The 18,331-nt window shown below is 37.3% G+C and overlaps 1 protein-coding gene across 3 annotated transcripts in view; it reads right to left on the bottom strand.

The window, feature by feature from the left end:
• LOC115209665 (centromere protein L) overlaps positions 1-18,327 on the bottom strand; it is a 32,655-nt gene extending 14,328 nt beyond the window's left edge. Inside the window, exons 1-7 of one of the 3 annotated variants that reach the window (XM_036501266.1) lie at positions 10,218-10,306; positions 8,827-8,965; positions 6,466-6,533; positions 6,220-6,267; positions 4,371-4,480; positions 2,669-2,744; positions 464-505 (exon numbers count right to left, since the gene is read on the bottom strand). In XM_036501266.1, coding sequence (XP_036357159.1) covers positions 464-505; positions 2,669-2,744; positions 4,371-4,480; positions 6,220-6,267; positions 6,466-6,520 — 331 coding nt within the window. In that variant the 5' untranslated portion in view covers positions 6,521-6,533; positions 8,827-8,965; positions 10,218-10,306. Of the gene's footprint in view, positions 1-463; positions 506-2,668; positions 2,745-4,370; positions 4,481-6,219; positions 6,268-6,465; positions 6,534-8,826; positions 8,966-10,217; positions 10,328-18,247 lie in introns of those variants that run through there. The other 2 variants (XM_036501265.1, XM_029778133.1) reach the window with 2 other exon arrangements.
• Between the last annotated feature and the right edge of the window lie 4 nt (positions 18,328-18,331).

The raw sequence follows: 18,331 nt of genomic DNA, 5'->3' as shown, positions 1-18,331 counted from the left end.
CTAGTTAAACTCTTGCAACTCAGGCACTCCCAACTCACTTATTGCTTTATTTCTCATCCTCCTTGTGGTGCCCCCCCCCCCCTTCCACACAACACTAATTACTACCTGTACTCCCAATCCAAGTCCTTTCCCAGAATGGTGCCACTCTAGAAATCCTTCTCTGTCCATGTCTTTCCAGCAGATGTTGACTTGCAAAAGTTCAAGAAGATCATTAATAGCATTACTCTTACTGGTCTAAGAGAGCCTGCTAAAGGCATAGGTCCCTTTCTCCTGACCCAACAATAAATAAATAAATGTATGTACAGATACACACATGCATACATACATAATATATATGTGTGCATATAAGGAAGAGAAATATTTATGAACATGCAAACCGGGGAAGGCAGATGATAAATGATGATGATGATGACATACAACTTTGACACAAAATGAATTGTCTAACTTTTAGAAAGATAATTACCGTTTTTGGTATACATTGTCAATTGCACAGCATCTTTGTCAGCTGAAGTTAAATAGATAAGTACAGATGATGAGTAAAATGACAATAAACAAATTCTTATGCAATCACAAAATCCAAGGTTTTTAAAGGTAAGTAAAACTCGTGTTTTTTTCCCCCTGCCTAAAGACATGAGCAAGATAAACAAAGTAAAGAAGTTCCAGTTGGATAACTGCAATAACAAAAGGATTAGGGAGATAAAGTAACAGATTACAGAAGACAAAATAATAATAATAAGGGAAATTAACAAGAATAAGGAGATATCAACTAAAATGTGTAACATGTAGGAATTTTATAATGCTTTCTCAGATTAGGATAAAGCTGCAATGTAAAGCAGGAGTATAAATTCATTTGTTTTCTTTTACAATCATTTTTTTTTATCAATACATTTCATATGTGGGTTGGACAAACATATTAAGAAAGTATTCAATGGCTGGATATCCTTCCTGTTGCCAACTCTTATTGGTTTTTAGGTAAGGTATTTTTCTACTGGTCTTCACATAATGAAACGATGAAAGCAGATGTACAGGATGTATTGCTTACAGGAGACATAAAGAATGTTACTGTGAAGACATGCAGTACACAAACTCTCTCTCTCTCTCTCTCTCACACACACAGGTGACACTAAAAATTGTGTTACTATTTCATGCATATGTATAAATTAAATGGTAGTATGACTTTGGGGCCATTAGTACCTGCATAAACTCATCAAATCTGAAACAGTAAGAGACCAAGTCTTCTTTGACCAGATGTGAATTATAAAAGATGGAGACCTAACTAAATGCTAAATGAAAACCAGAGTTCAAGAGAAGTAATGGTGATCTATGTAGGTAAAAATCATTAACTTCACAAATAAGAATTAAGTTTGTATCTCTGGGGAGTTGGGTAAGAAAGATGATTTCCGGCATTCTATCTAGAGGAAGAGTTACCACTCATTCACTTAACATCATGAAACTGGAACAAAATACTACTCCATAAGTGAACCCCTTTATATTTACATTCTGCATTACATTGTAGTATAAGGGAGTGGATATGAAAAACAACCTGCTTAATACATACATGTATTGTATGCCATGTATAAGACATGTGATAGCAAGGACTACATTATCAATTAAATTGATGTTTAGCCTCTGGTGATCTTTTTTGACTTTTGGTCAACTTTCATTGAACTCTGGTCATCCATGATAAAAGCTATTTCAACTATCCTGTTTTTATAAATCTAGATCTGTTTCTCAATGTGCTTTTCATTATAAAGACAGTAATGTATGGTTTGAGGGAGACTTTACTAATTCTAGAATGTTGAGAGACCACACAGAGGATCTCTCTATAATTTAAGTCTTAAGTGGAAGTAGACATTCTAGAAATGTGACAGAAAGTAGCTAGGATATTTTTAGAAAGAATAAAGATTAAAGGAAAATAGTAGCATTTTAATTTAGAGGTATTAACCTGTGTAGTAGGGTGGATAAACATATACTATTATAATACTCTTGTGTTTTTCTCAGTCACAACATATGAATGAGAAAGGAAGCGGGTGATAAATGAATAAGGAAGGAACGATTGGGTGATGGCAAACTGGTAGTGGGAGCATTTCAACCCTGTATGAGTTTATGTGTGTGTTTATGTAAAAGGGAGGTATGTGAAAATGTGTATGTGTGTGTAATGGAAGTGGGATGGTGAACATTCAATGCTGAAAAGAAAAATCAAACAGAGTTTCAACTCTGTGTGAGTATATGTATGTGTGCGTGTGTGTACAAGGGAAGCATGTAAATGTACGTCTAAACCAGTATTCTTTCAGTAACAAACAATGATCAATGTCACATCTCAAAAGACAACCACTAGATAACATTGACAAGTGTATTAATTTGATTTACCATCCATATTTATATATAAAATACTACAATTAGCCGTCATTTTTAAAATTTAAATATACATGTAGAAATATGCTATTAAGAAGAACAGTGTAAATATATTGACAGATTAATAGTGTAAAGACATTGACATTTAAGAGAAAGAATAGAGATGTTGACAAATAACAATCAATGTAGAAATGCTGAGAGATGATCAAATAATGTGTAGATTTCAAGAAATAGCAAAAATGTTAGCAGTGTTGAGATATGAGGAACAAAACGTATTAAAAACAGAAAGAAGAATGAAAAAGATACAAAATACTTTCAGAAACTTTAAATCCTTCGAGTGTTGTAAAATTACAGGAAGAAACAGACACTGAATGAATTTCCTTTGTTTTCTGCAAGAACAAATGGTTGAGATTTTCATAAAGGTATCAAAAAATGTCAGAATAGTAGAAGTCCTTCTTAAAGTGAATGGTCTTTATGTCATGTAGTGTACACATTCTTGAATCAACCTTAATGGTTCCTGATGTATTGCATTGCTTAGTTTACAGTTAGCTCTGATTCAGTAGAACTATTATCAAAGGTGTTTCAACTGTATCTATCCTTCTTTCCACAGCATCATACTATTGGTCCTGATTTTTAGATGGTAGGGTTTGAAATAAAGGAACTTTGGTTGCTATTTCCAACACTATAAGCAACTGTGTAAGTGTTTGATAGAGCTGGATTGCTGACTTAGGCTTGGATCTCTTTCTCTTAAAGAAAGATTGTATTACCACTACTTACAATTGTGAACTATTATGAGATCTAATTGAGCTGAGTATGGACACAATGTAGTACAATGATAGAAACTACTAAACTTTCAACAGGTTTGCTAGTAAGCTGTTGACTCAGACATCTTTGTTCTCTTTCTATTGTATATTGTACACTATTTGGTACATTTGTGGTCTACTCATTTATACCCCGAGCCAATAAACTGGCAAAACATTTCAATATCTCAGGGGGTTCAATATTGTATCATATCAAAATTTAATCTTTCTTTTTTTTCTATTTAGTAATTTACAACAGAAATACTGGGAAAACAGAAGCTAACATCTTTGCAAAATAGCAGAATCCAACTTTACAAGTTAAATCCCTTATATACTATAAATTTATTTATTTATTCATTTTCCTTTTTAATTGATCAAAGGTATATTTTCTTTGCCGTTAATGCTTTATCCACTATGTTACCACCATGTTGCAAAGGGCCTTGTGACACTTTGCCCTCACCTCTCATATATGTCTATTTTTAGCCTCACAAAATTAAGTGGGGCATAATGTTATATCAATAGGGATACACAGAAGTAATCAACTTAGACTTACTAACATTATTTACATTTGATGGATATTTGTCCTCACTTTGGTTGTTGTTAACACGTTTTGAGCATATGGCATAGTGGTTAAGAGCATGGGCTACTAACCCTAAGATTCTGAGTTCAATTCCAGGCAGTGACCTGAATAATAATAATAATAATAATATCAAAAAAATACCTTAGGAATGAGAATCCAGGTTAGAAATTTCCCCAAGACACATGATGAAGGCTAGAGGGTATATCAGCTGAAAAGTTGTGTTAACAACAAACAAGAAGAGGACAAATATCTGTCAAATGTAAATAATGTGCATAATTCATTTCTTAAATATAGAACTGTATTAGACTTACTAATAAAACCAATAAACTATTTATTATCCTCTTAGAAGAAAGGCTTTGCACAGCATCCCATATATCATTTCTCCTCATGGCACAATATCTGATCTTACTTTACAAACTGAATTAACTGTTTCTCAGCACAGAACATCTCTAATGTCTGTTTATCAAACACTATATTTTTTTTAAGATTTGGTCCCTAATTATGCTATCATGGCTTATAAGTAACTTTGGTCATTAAACATTTATGGAACTGGAGTCATAATTTAATGACAATTTTCATTTTGATGGTAATATAAATAAATTGAAACAAAAAATGAAGTTAAAATAGATACTCACTGACTGACAATAAGATGTGAGAGATGTAGCATATATCTTGAATTTAGCAGGAGTAGTTTCAAAGTTCAAAATTGGACTTAATTTAAATAAATGACATATATTCTTCAGGGCTAGTAAAAAAAAAAAAAAATAAGAAAAAAAGGAAAATCTGAGATGATACTGAAAGATATTAAACTATTTAGTATTTAAATTCAACATGTATGCTGTGGAACAAAGTCATAATTCGTAAGAGCCATGCACTAATTTCCTAATTTGGATCTATAAGGTAAGACCATTCTCTTGAGATATATAACTTTCTTATAGTGAAATTTAACATGCAGTATAAAATGGTAAAAGAAGACATCTGTAGCTGCATCAGATTTTAAAAATTACTTTTGGAAATAGTATATATCATTTCATGGCTACATAGAGACACTTTTTTGCATTTACTCTTACCTTAAATCATAGAAACAATATTGAAAAGCAAAAACTTTAAACAATGTAAAAATGCTTTTCTGATGTTTGCAACACTCAGCATATATTTTCAAGAGTTCTCACAGCACACATCATATCTTGCCCTCTTTCTTTACTCAAAACTTAACACATATAACACAATATCTCTTGACTGATGTACAGATCTTAAAAAATAAAAATAATGAAATTATTGTATACAGTGCTCAGGTGCACCACAACTTGTCAGAAAGTGCATATAAAGTACATGCAGTAGTGTAGAAATGTCTGGGTGTATGGAGGGGAGAAAATCAAGTGTAGTGTTGGCGAATCTCAGGAAGCAGTGCTCCGACAACTAACAACCGATGTCGGCAGTTTGTTCCACGCTTCAGCAACTCTCAGCGTGAAAAAATGTTTCCTGAAGTCATGGGAGCTGTGCTGTTTTCTTACTTTGTAAATATGTCCACGGGTGTTAGATGGGTGGAGTTTGAAGAGGTGCTCAGAGTTATTGTTTGTGCGATGGTTGATAATTTTATGGGTGTCTGCCAAGTCAGCTGCCAGACGTCGGAGTTTCAATGTGTCCATGCCCAGGGAGGTCTTAGCAGATAACCTTAAAAACATGCTGCAATGGAAACATCTCAACTTCATCTTAGTCAATAGTACCAATGAATCTGCCTCTATACATCTCAAGATAAGATGAGCACAACAAGGCATCCACACTATTCTTGAAGAATGCGTAGGGAAAGTTCCTAACACTCAACAAATGCTAGGTCTAGCTTTCTCTGGTGACTGCACAAGGTTGATCATGCATACAGAATACATGTATTCTGTATGCTTCAGAATACATGCTCTGAAGCATTTATTCTTCAGAGCTAGAAAAGACTGCAGCCTTGAACAGTATCCTAATTCTATGCATGGTATAATTTTGTACTAGATGTGGGACAGTGCATTAACAAGCACATTCTGCACTGCATCCAGACACAAAAAAACATCTGAATGAAAAATAAAAAAGCTTTCACTATCACTCTTCATTTTTACTATAGCAGTTTGCTCTTCAGAACTTGTTTGTATACCACCTTTGCCAAATTGACTTACTTCGTTCATCTTTACTCTGTGTAACATCACTCTTTCTCATTACGTACATTGCATAATCTTGTTTCCTCACATCTGCAATATGAAACACACTCAGCCTATTCCCCTTCTTCTTTAACCCACTACATTAACTCTACTCAGCAGTTCATACACATTGAATTAGGTGACCTAAGAAAGGCTAGGTGCACTACTTCTCCTCACAGAAATTTCCAATGAATTAACATTAATTTAGCTTTGCATATCAAAATTATAAATGTTAATCCCAGTGTATAAAACAAAAGTTTCTTTTATGTGATTAATTTTATATCAGAATAAGTTTGGAGAATACCTGGTATCTGTGGTGGACCAACTGCCTTATCTGCTGATTTTATTTTATCTGTAAATATAAAAATTATGTATAAGAAATTGCTTACATAAACAACTTTCCTTCTATATTTACTGATTTTACTTTTATGAATGCACTGTTTAAATCATAAATATATAAAACAAATTTCTTAACAATAGTTTTAGTTTTCTAAATTGTATTAATGAATAAATTAATAAATTTCTTTAAAAGGAATTTTAAAATATATACTTGGTAGTTTTCGTGTTACAGGTGTTTTTGTATGAAATTGTGGTGGCACGGACATTTTGCTAAAATTCCTGAAAAAAGAAGAAAAAAATTCATATATATATATATATATAGTGCGCTGAGTAAACTGTTGTCTAAATTACGCAAAAATGAAATTAATACTGACATCTCATTTTAACAGATATATTTACCAAAATTACGTAAAAATATCTTGAAATACTAAAGAGTAAATTTATTCAATAAAATCACCATTGGCTTCAACCATGGCCTCCAGACAATTTCAGAATCTCCTGCAACTCTTCTGGATGGTCTTCTTGTTTAAGTTGGTGAATGCTGCCATAATCCTTACTTTCAGTTCATCTTTGGTGTTACAAGGAGTTTTGTTGGTCTCTCGCTCAACTGTGCCCAACACATAATAATCAAGGAGAATGCAGTCTAGGGTGTTAGGTGTTGTGCTTGCAGAAATTGTCTCTCATGCTTGTGTGGCATGGTGCAGAGTCCTGTTGCCAGACATAAGGTCTTCCAGCAGCCACCCAGGGTAGCACTACCTCCTCCAGACACTTGATGTAGGCTTCCTTGTTGAGTTTGAGGCTGTGTGGGCTCAATTAAGATGAATTAAGGATAACTTCACCATCACTAGTGAACACTCCAAACACCATGATATTTGATTTTTATCACTCTTGGTACATGCTTTGGGGATATGGCAAGCCAACAGTTGCTCTGTGTTCATCATCTGTTCCTTTTGGATTTTCCGGTATGAATGCCAAGCAGTACTGCATGTCATTTCCAAATTTTTTGCAGAGTGAATTGCGTCATGGTGCTGTTTTCCTCACAGACCCAACTATGCTGTGTAGTCAACAAAATCAAAAACCATGTGTGAAATCAAAAATATAAAATGGCAACAATTTACCCATCGCACCCTGTATATATATATATATATATATATATATACAGGGTGATTGAAAAGTAACTCCCTATTTTAAAATATTTATAATTCCTTTATTAATTATAATTTTTTTCTCAAATTTATTGTGTACATTCTTTATTGTTTGGGAATTGATTCTATGTTGTTATTTTTGTTTTTCAGATCGATTATTTTGTCTGAAATTTAGAAGCTCTACAAATATCCTCTGGATTGATGAAGTGGTATTCCACATTGATGGGTTTGTGAACAACTGCCACTACTGGGCAGAAGATCCTCATATTACCTCTGCAAAAATGCAGAATCAGCTCAAGGTAATGGTATGGTGTGGAATGACTTCAGACAGGAATGTGGGTCCTTTTATCCTTTGCAATACCACAAATGCTGAAAGATATCTCACCATGCTGCAAGATGAAATCTGGCCAGTTATCAGTACTTGGGAGAATATTGATGATTTGATTTTTATGCAAGATGGTGCTCCTCCACATTTTGCTATTGGCTGAATGCCAACTTCCCTGGGAGATTGATGGATCATCGTGGTCTGCATGATTGGCTGGCCAGAAGCCCTGACTTAACACTCTGCGACTTTTTTCTATGGGGTTGGTTAAAGAAGCAAGTCTAGTCTACCAAACCAACAACTTTGGAAGGACTTGAAGGGTGAATATGAGAAGTTATGTTTTTACATATTCATTTTTCTAAAAATTATAAGTATTTTAAAATAGGGAGTTACTTTTCAGTCACCATGTATATATATATATATAATATATATAATATATATATTATATATATATAAAGTTAATCCAAACATGAACAAAGAAAAACACAACAACGCGAGGACGTGGAACAAGTATAGTATTATTGGACGCTCAGGAAAGGAAAGAAAGAAGGATTTAACGTTTCGGGCGGAGCTCTTTGTCGGAAATATAGAAAAAAGAAAAAGTCCAAAGAAGGGAAGACGGAGAAAGAAAATCGCCAACGATACACATGCAGTCACATATTGAATATATATATATACATACACACACACACATATGTATATATACACAGTTATCCCTCGGCTATCGCGGATGTTACATTCCAAAACACCCCGCGATAGGTGAAAATCCGCGAAGTAGAAACAGTACTCTAGTGTATATATTTTAAAAAATTATTTTTATAATTTGTATATATTTATTTTATTATAAATACAAAGCAACACCACGGAGGAATCGATGTAAGGTTAAACAATAAACTGCATTGCTATATTATTATAGACATTTAGTTAGCAAACAAGTTTGATGCATCTTCAAATCTGACAACTTTCGTCAAGCCCAAATACATCTAGTACTGAAGCATCTACATGGTCACCCAATTCGCAAGAAATAGTAGCTACATATCTCTCAAATCTCACTCTACTCTCTTAAATAAGGGAAGGAAACATCAGGTAACGTTATCTTACATACTACTAAATGGTTGCGGCCGGAAAATCTTTGACAAGTGGTTTCCTGGATCAATGTTGACCTGGGTCAGCGCACAGTTTACACGTTTAAACGGTCCACTATCATGAATTCCAAATGTCAGCACTGATTTACCTCCCTGTCTCTATAAGGATAGAGAGAAAGTTCAACAGTTAACTTTTTTTCTTTTTAGCCTCGCAAAGTGTTTTTTTTCTCTCGACTTTTATAGTGTTGCATTATAGTTTTTATGATAATTATAAGTCGTTTCTTGCTTCTACTGAGTGTTATATTCTATTGTATGGTATTTCTAAGATAAACCGAGGACAACCACAACAACGACTGCGTAAAGTATCCTTGACATAAATAAAGACACTATGGGTCCAACAATTAAGGTTGTAGGAACAGTATTTCATCCACCAGTTCCTGACTACACAGTAAAATTCAAGTAGATAAGTATTCACTCAACGAAAGACAAAATGACATATACCTAGCACATTTATATGGGGTATAAGGGTACATATGTCTATTTTATATGTTGACGGTGATGTAATGTCAATTATATAACTAACATAATTATGAACGCTGCAAACTAATGGAATAAACATCTATTCTCTCACTTCACTTATCTATTTGATCAATACGTATATTATAGACTCTCCCGTCGGTTTCGACGTATGAGGATCCAACAACCTACACTTTCTTTGCCAGTCATAATGCTTTTAAGGCACTTGTATCAATTACAGACTTGTGGGGAACAAATCCCAATCCGATTGTCAAGTTATTCCAAAACAACACCAAAATATCCTCACGCCAATTCTGTTTGCATGAGAACATTTGTTTTACCCTTTTCTCCCACCCCTAATCCCCCATGTATATAAAAAAAAACAACACTTTCTTGAAATGTATCCGGTACCTATACCGAAGTTACGCCAAGTTACTTCGGTTGAATTCACAATTTAAAGGACTAGAGCTAAATATATTCTAATGCTGTCAATCCGTTATTTTTAGGGCGGGAATTAACACCAGAGTTCTAAACACGAGTTTGACAAGACTGTCATCTACAGGTTTTACAGTTACAAACTCTATGCATACAAGTTAAAATAAACGGCCAATTTATAATTTTAGCTGTAGATATGGAAAACCATATTAGCGATAGACTATACATAACATTGAAATATAAAATATTTTTGATTAAAAAGATGACTTCATATGCCTTTGTTCAACATAATTTTCACTTTCCTGACTTAAAATATAAATAACTAAAATAACTTCATAATATAAAATGATGCAGTGTATTAAGTAGTCAACATTTCGAAAGAACAAACGGTATCAAAATTAAATTGAATAAGTTAATAACTAAATTATCCATCTTAAAATTATTAGTTAAAGCGATTTACCTTTCCAGAAAAAAAAAAGTCTAAGAAATTAGCAGTCTATAAATAAGTATAATACAATGATAACTGCCACGAGCTGGTGAGGTTGATCAACAACAAACTTAATGTCGCGCCTAAAAGGTAGATGTATTTTGATTGGTTAAAAATATGAATTTCGAGTAGAGTTGGAGTTACCTCCCCTTGGTCTCTCGCCCTCCTCCCCTCTCTCTCTCTCTCTCTTTTAATTTAAAACTGCTTACACTGCAACTCAATAAGACATTCTTGTCTGATATAATAATAATAATAATAATAATGAAATTATTGTATACAGTGCTCAGGTGCACCACAACTTGTCAGAAAGTGCATATAAAGTACATGCAGTAACGTAGAAATGTCTGGAAAGCGAACAATGTATGAGTCAGATACATGCTTGTGTGTGTATGGAGAGGAGAAAATCAAGTGTAGTGTTGGCGAATCTCAGGAAGCATGGAAGTTTTGAAGGATGCAGTGCTCCGACAACTAGCAACTGATGCCAGCAGTTTGTTCCATGCTTCAGCAACTCTCAGCGTGAAAAAATGTTTCCTGAAGTCATGGGAGCTGTGCTGTTTTCTTACTTTGTAAATATGTCCACGGGTGTTAGATGGGTGGAGTTTGAAAAGGTGCTCAGAGTTATTGTTTGTACGATGGTTGATAATTTTTGGGTGTCTGCCAAGTCAGCTGCCAGACGTCGGAGTTTCAATGTGTCCATGCCCAGGGAAGTAAGGCGTTCAGGATATGGCAAATATCAACTGCATTTGTCCTGAACAAGTCTACCAACCAGCTTTGAACGTCCATTTCCAGGAGAGCTTTGAACTTAATTTTCATATGAATCAGTTTCTTGAAGTATCTAATGTACACTAAAATATCATGCTCTTATTTTTTGTTTTTGGATTTGGTTTGCAAGATTCTTTATATGAGTTCGTGTGTTGAAGTCTGGGGAGAGTCACTTTCTTTTTGTGCCTTACAATGTAACACACTCACCGGTAAAATTTCCACATTATAAGGCACAAAAAGAAAATTACTCTCCCCAGACACAACAGATTATCCTCTTATTGTTTCTCCTCATTAGTGGCAAGGGTTGGGAAATGCATCAACTCATGAACAATATTTATTCTGAATAGGTTAAGTTTTCCAAGGAAAGCACTAACAGCCTCTTTGCAAATTAAAAGATTTGTATTTTTACCTTGTAGCTGTTTGTTCAGCAAATTTTACATCTCAAATACATCTGAAAAGTAGAATATGATACATTTTAGCTGTTGGTATTTCTTCACCAAATTGCTAACTATTCAGAAACATTACCCAACCTATTTTCCCCCAGACTCAACTATAACTTTCCAGAAAAATATATGCCCCACCAGTGGGTGGAAAAAAATCAACTATTTTATTTTTAATATTTTATCAGAAATAAAGGCGGTGAGCTGGTAGAAACGTTAGCATGCCCAGCGAAATGCTTATCGGTATTTTGTCTGCTGCTACGTTCTGAGTTCAAATTCCGCCGAGGTCGACTTTGCCTTTCATTCTTTCGGGGTCGATTAAATAAGTACTAGTTGCACACTGGGGTCGATATAATCGACTTAATCTGTTTGTCTGTCCTTGTTTGTCCCCTCTGTGTGTAGCCCCTTGTAGGCAGTAAAGAAATAGGTATTTCATCTGCCGCTACATTCTGAGTTCAAATTCTGCTGAGGTTGACTTTGCCTTTCATCCTTTCAGGGTCAATAAATTAAGTACCAGTTAAGTACTGGGGTCGATGTAATCTACTATCACCCTCACCCAAATTTCAGGCCTTGTGCCTATAGTAGAAAGGAATATTTTATCACAAATATTTAATACAGAAGAATCTACCAGTAACTCTTTTATTAAGTATTCTTTTACTCTTTTACTTATTTCAGTCATCTGACTGCAGCCATGTTGGAGTACTGCCTTAACCCTCGGACTTAATTCTTAAACCTAGTACTTATTTCACTGGTCTCTTTTGCTGAAAGTGCTAAGTTATGGGGGTGTAAACACACCAATGTCAGTTGTCAAGTAGTGATGGGAGTACAAACTCAGACACAAAGACACACACAGACACACATTTGATATAGCTTCTTTCAGTTTCTGTCTACAAAATCCACTCACAAGGCTTTGGTTGGCCTGAGGCTATAGCAGAAAACACATGCCCAGGACTATAGTAAAAGACACCCAAAGTTCCAAGCAGTGGGACTGAACCCAGAACTATGTGGTTGGGAAATGAACTTCTCATCACACATTTGTGCCTGTGTTGTGGGTAAATTTTAAAGAATTAGAGACCATAATAGAAATTTTAAGAAGAAACAGAGTGGTAGTTGTGCAACCCCATCATTGACCCTGGAACTGTTAATTTAATGGTTTGGTGTTGTGTTGACATGGGTGGCAGTTCTTGCATGTATTTGTAAAGTCTGTGTATGTACATAGTGGGGTCTTGTGTGGACAGATCCACTGGGGCCAACATCTGGCCTAGTAGCAAAAGAGGTGTGCCATAAACAAGTTCTGCCGGGGAATAACTGAGACCCTCCTTTATTGAGGTTCGACAGCCAAGAAGGACTATTGGAAGATATTCACTCCAACACTGCTGATCTGGGTGGAATTGTTCCACCATACCATTGGATTGTGGATGGTAACTGGTGGTTTGAATCCAACATGTACCAATGGTCTTCGTGAACTCATGGAAGAGTTGCAATTCAAACTGTTTTCCACAGTTGGTAATGATGGTGGTAGGAACTCTGTACCATAATATCCATCCTGTGAGAAAAGCTTTGGCAACAGATCCTGCAGTGATATCTTCTAAAGAAATAGCTTCTGGCTAACATGTGAAACGATCAATGTGGATGAGTAGGTAGGTGTATGCCTGGCTGACTGGCCAAGGTCTGACAAGGTCGATGAGTACATGGTTGAAATGCGCATCTGGTGTGTTGAATGTGCCAAGGGGTGCACGGGTGTGCCTATTTACCTTTGACTTCTTACAGAAAAGGCAGGAGCGCGACCGAGCAGTGATGTCTCATCTCATATTTGGTCAAAAGAATCTAGCCAAAATGAGTTTTACTGTGGCAGTGACAGGTTATGCAGTGTGCTGAAGACTGTTTGTCTGCGGGTCTCCCGAACAAAAGGACAAGGAGAATTCATGGAAGTATTGCACAAAATTCGTGTGTCAGTTGTGGGTACTGGGAAGTACTTGAAGTTGCATGTGGCAAAGGCAGGTGAGGATATATCAATTGTCTCTAAGTGAGGTTGAACTTTTGCCAGGAGATGTCTGTGGGTGATGACAGTAAATTCGGTGGTAGGCATGATAAGGCATCTGCTGCAGTGTTATCTATGCAAGAGATATGGCAGATGTTGGTAGTAAATTGGGAAATGAAATCCAAGTGCCTGGTTTCTCATGGAGAGTACTTCTCAGGCTTTGAGTGCAGGGCAAAGGTGAGTGGATAGTGGTCCATAAAAATTGTGAAATGGCATCCCTCGAGTGTGTGCCAGAAATGTTTGACTGCTCAATACATAACTAACAGCTCCCATCTGAAAATGCTGTAGCGAGTTTCAGCTGGTTTAAGCTGCTGAGAGAAAAGGCAAGAGGCTGGAATCGTTGCTGGTGAAATTGTTGTAACACCATGCCTATGGCAGTGTTGGATGCCAAGGGATAGCTAGCATCGCTTGGCATCACTATAAGGGATAGCTAAGCATCCACAACAGGGTGGGCAAGAAGCGATGCCTGAGCAAGTTGCTGCTTTGCTGTGTTGAAGGAATCAAGTTGGATGGTGTCCAATGCTATTGGTTCATTCCTCTTTTTCCTATTCCGGGAAATTTGGTTGAAAACTTCCTGGGAATTTCCGAGGATTTCTGGAAATTTGGTCGAAAATTCCTGGAAAGTTCCGAGTATTTTCTTACTTCTGGGAGCTTTGGTCGAAAACTTCCTAGAAAGTGCCAAGGATTTTCTAACTTAATGGAAATTTGGTCGAAAACTTCCTGGGAATTCCGAGGATTTCCTAACTTCTGAGAGTGTAGTGGGTGCTGTTTTTACGTGCCACCGACACAGGGGTCAATTTCCTGTCTAGTACTCATTTCAGATCCCCAGTTTATCTTTTCACTTTTCATTCTTTTCTTTCCTTCTAACTTCCTTCCCTCTACTCTATCTTTCTCCTGAGCCTTCTCATTGTACCTTTGGAACACAAGCACCACTATTTTCCTTTTTTTGTTAGATTTTGTCATGTAGTGTCCCACATTTTGAAATACTTGCAATTTGTATTTTTACTGCTTATTTTAGCTCTGCTTGATACATTTCCAAAATTTAACATTTTAATATGCAAAATATACTTCACATTATTATATATACTATGCATTAATGCACAAAATATTGTGTTTATTGGCTATCTTCAAAATGATCACAGCATCAATGGAAAATTTCAATACCAACTTCCTAAGGCAGTTATGAAAGGCTATCAAGACCAAATACCCAGAAAAACTGATGAATACCCAGAAAAACTTGTTTCAGCACACAAGTCCTTGGTTTCAATGGCTGCTGTATGTGACTGGCTTTGAACTGGTTGATCATCCTCCCTATGTTAGTGATTTGGTTCCTTCTGGTTATCATCTGTTTCCCAACATAGAAAAACACTCAGCTGAGCACCAGTATCACTATGATGAGAACATCTTATCTGTTGTTGATGACCATTTTGATCAACAGAAAAGCTTCTTCACCAGTGCGACCCAAGCACTGCAACTACTAATGGAAGTGTGTGGACAGTAAGAGGAACTGTGTTAGAAAATGAACTTCATTTGGTCACATTCCATTGTGTCTTGCTCAGATTATAAACATTTCAGCGGACCCTCATACTCTTTTACTCTTTTACTTGTTTCAGTCATTCGACTGCGGCCATGCTGGAGCTCCGCCTTTAGTCGAGCAAATCGACCCCGGGACTTATTCTTTGTAAGCCCAGTACTTATTCTATTGGTCTCTTTTGCCGAACTGCTAAGTGACGGGGACGTAAACACACCAGCATCGGTTGTCAAGCAATGCTAGGGGGACAAACACAGACACACGAACACACACACACACATACATATATATATATATATATATATACATATATACGACAAGCTTCTTTCAGTTTCCGTCTACCAAATCCACTCACAAGGCATTGGTCGGCCCGGGGCTATAGCAGAAGACACTTGCCTAAGATGCTATGCAGTGGGACTGAACCCGGAACCATGTGGTTGGTTAGCAAGCTACTTACCACACAGCCACTCTTGCACCTCATAATAATAAAAATTATCATACCTGTATTTGTTTTAATGTTAACATTGGAAAAATCCACATTTTTCATTAAAAAAATTAGGACCTGGGTTTGCACCCCCTTAGCAAATTTTGTTGCTGGGCCACTGAGTAAGTGCAGTGTATTTGTAAGTGACTTTGGTGCATGTTTTCTTTAGTAACATGCATTTTTCTTTGAACAAGGCATCCAATGATCCACTATATATATATTGATATGGAGGTCAGTTCGGAAACAGAGTGCTTTGACCCACTTTGTGAGTTGGCGTCAAGCAGACGGCTAAAACCTTTTGTCCTGTCGGTTTCTGGGGAAAGTTATGTATTCGGAAGAGACCTTTGGCCCTGTTCCGGTCAGGGAAAGTTCGAGAAACCACCCCTTATAATGCGACGCGCTGGGAGTTTGTCAGTCAGTCGACAGTCGGGAACAGAGCGAGTTGGTAACAGGTAGTTCTGCCGGAAACAGTGAATGTGAAAGACATACACAGAGGATTGAGAGCGAAAGGGAGGTTACGGCGTAGAAGGCATTGGCTATTGTTGCAGAGTTGCAGACGCGAAAATGTTTGGTAATGTTTATGCTTGTTTTTTTGTTGTTGACTTGATGTGTTGAAGAAAAGAAAAGAATTGATGTGTTAAAAAAAAAAGGAAAAAGAACTGTGAATTAAGGAAAAGAGGAAGAAAAGAAAAGAGGTGTTGAAGAGAAAAAAAGAAAGAGAAAGACTTTAATGTATTGAATGAACTGTTCTGATTTGTCTCTGAACTGTATCGTGAACATTATTTGATTGAACTGATTTGAACTGTTGTCTCTGGACTGTATTGTATCTGCATGCTGTTGATTCTGTTGCATGTTATTTTCTTTGATGTACCTGATGTATTTTACATTGTATTTGATGTTGTAATGATTGTCATGAACTGTTTTTAAATGTAAGCCAATTGCCTTCCGCCGTCTCTCTGCATCTCTTCCTGCTGTTGTTGTTGTTGTTCTCTCCGGTCGACAAATTCGTTGCCATCTCCACCACCGTTTTCTCTGTGGCGGATTCCGTTCGACTGAGCCTGGTCAATCGTCGTCGCTCGACTTAGTAGGGTCCCGGGTTCAAGTTGAGCGACGGTGGTATCGTAACAATATATATATATATATATATATATATATTGGAAAAAGAGAGACGATTGCGCTGGTATGGTCATGTGACGAGAATGGATGAAGATAGGTGTGTGAAAAAGTGCCAATCCCTAGCAGTGGAGAGAACCCGTGGAAGAGGTAGACCCAGGAAAACTTGGGACGAGGTGGTGAAGCACGACCTTCGAACTTTAGGTCTCACTGAGGAAATGACCAGCGACTGAGACCTTTGGAAATATGCTGTGCGTGAAAAGACCAGGCAGGACAAGTGAGTCCAGCCCACTTATGCATGCCTTTCCTCCCTTGAACACACAAAGACCTGTTGAGGCAAGCGAAGTCGATATCAACCTCATCCGACGACAGGCACCTATGCTTGCGAAGACCTGTTGGGGCAAGTGAAATCGAAATCGAAATTGAACCAATCCTATGACTGGCACCCAGCAGATTCCAGGACCCCTGGACTGGAGATACGTAAAAAGCACTATCCGAATCGTGGCTGATGCCAGCGCTGCCTTGACTGGCTTCCGTGTCGGTGGCACGTAAAAAGCACCATCCGAATCGTGGCCAAAGCCAGTGCCACCTCGACTGGCTTCTGTGCAGGTGGCATGTAAAATGCACCAATCCGACCGTGGCCGATGCCAGCCTCGCCTAGCACCAGTTCAGGTGGCACGTAAAAAGCACCCACTACACTCACGGAGTGGTTGGCGTTAGGAAGGGCATCCAGCTGTAGAAACCTTGCCAGATAAGACCGGAGCCTGGTGCAGCCTTCTGGCTTCCCAGATCCCTGGTCGAACCGTCCAACCCATGCTAGCATGGAGAACGGACGTTAAACGATGATGATGATGATACATGTATATATATAAATATTTTTATATCGGGGCCACCTTTTCATAGCGGCTGTCGTTGACTGTTCAAGTGCATGTTATTAAAAGTAAAAAAAGTTAGTATGAATCACCATAAGACATTTTTGTGCATAAATATATTATTTATTCTGTGTTCACCTTTTGTGGTGGAAGCATGTAGTATGATACAAAAACATGTGTGTTTACATACAAAGAAAGTTCTGATTTTTGCTTTTGCACTGAAAGAAGTATTACAGTATGTATGCATGTGTGTAATGAGAACATCATCATCGTTTAATGTCCGTTTTCCATGCTGGCATGGGTCGGACGATTTGACTGAGGACTGGCAAGCCAGATGGCTGCACCAGGCTCCATTCTGATCTACAGCTGGATGCCCTTCCTAACGCCAACCACTCCGAGAGTGTAGTGGGTGTTTTTTATGTGCCACCGGCACGAGATCCAGTCAGGCGGTACTGGCAACGGCCACGCTCAAATGGTGTTTTTTATGTACCACCTGCACAGGAGCCCATCCAGTGGCACTGGCAACGACCTCGCTCAAATGTTTTTTCACGTGCCACCGGCACAGGTGCCAGTAAGGTGACGCTGGTAACGATCACGCTCGAATGGGGCTTTTTATGTGCCACTGGCATGGAAACCAGTCAGCTGCTCTGGCACACCCTTTGTCACCAGCAGAGGTAAGAGCTCTCTGAACTTTGCCCAGGCTATTCTTATTCTAGCAAACGATGAAAATGTGTGTGATAAAATATCTTCGTTTACGAACCACATATCTTGTGTCGAGGTCAATAAACATGTGAGTTGCGAGTGGAGCTGCAGAGAAGGCATGTATCTTTGACCAGAGCCTAGT

This window comes from Octopus sinensis, linkage group LG3 (assembly GCF_006345805.1).
Source record: "Octopus sinensis linkage group LG3, ASM634580v1, whole genome shotgun sequence".
Classification (NCBI taxonomy): domain Eukaryota; kingdom Metazoa; phylum Mollusca; class Cephalopoda; order Octopoda; family Octopodidae; genus Octopus; species Octopus sinensis.
Note: the sequence above shows the minus strand (reverse complement) of the source record. Positions and strands in the feature narration are given on the sequence as shown.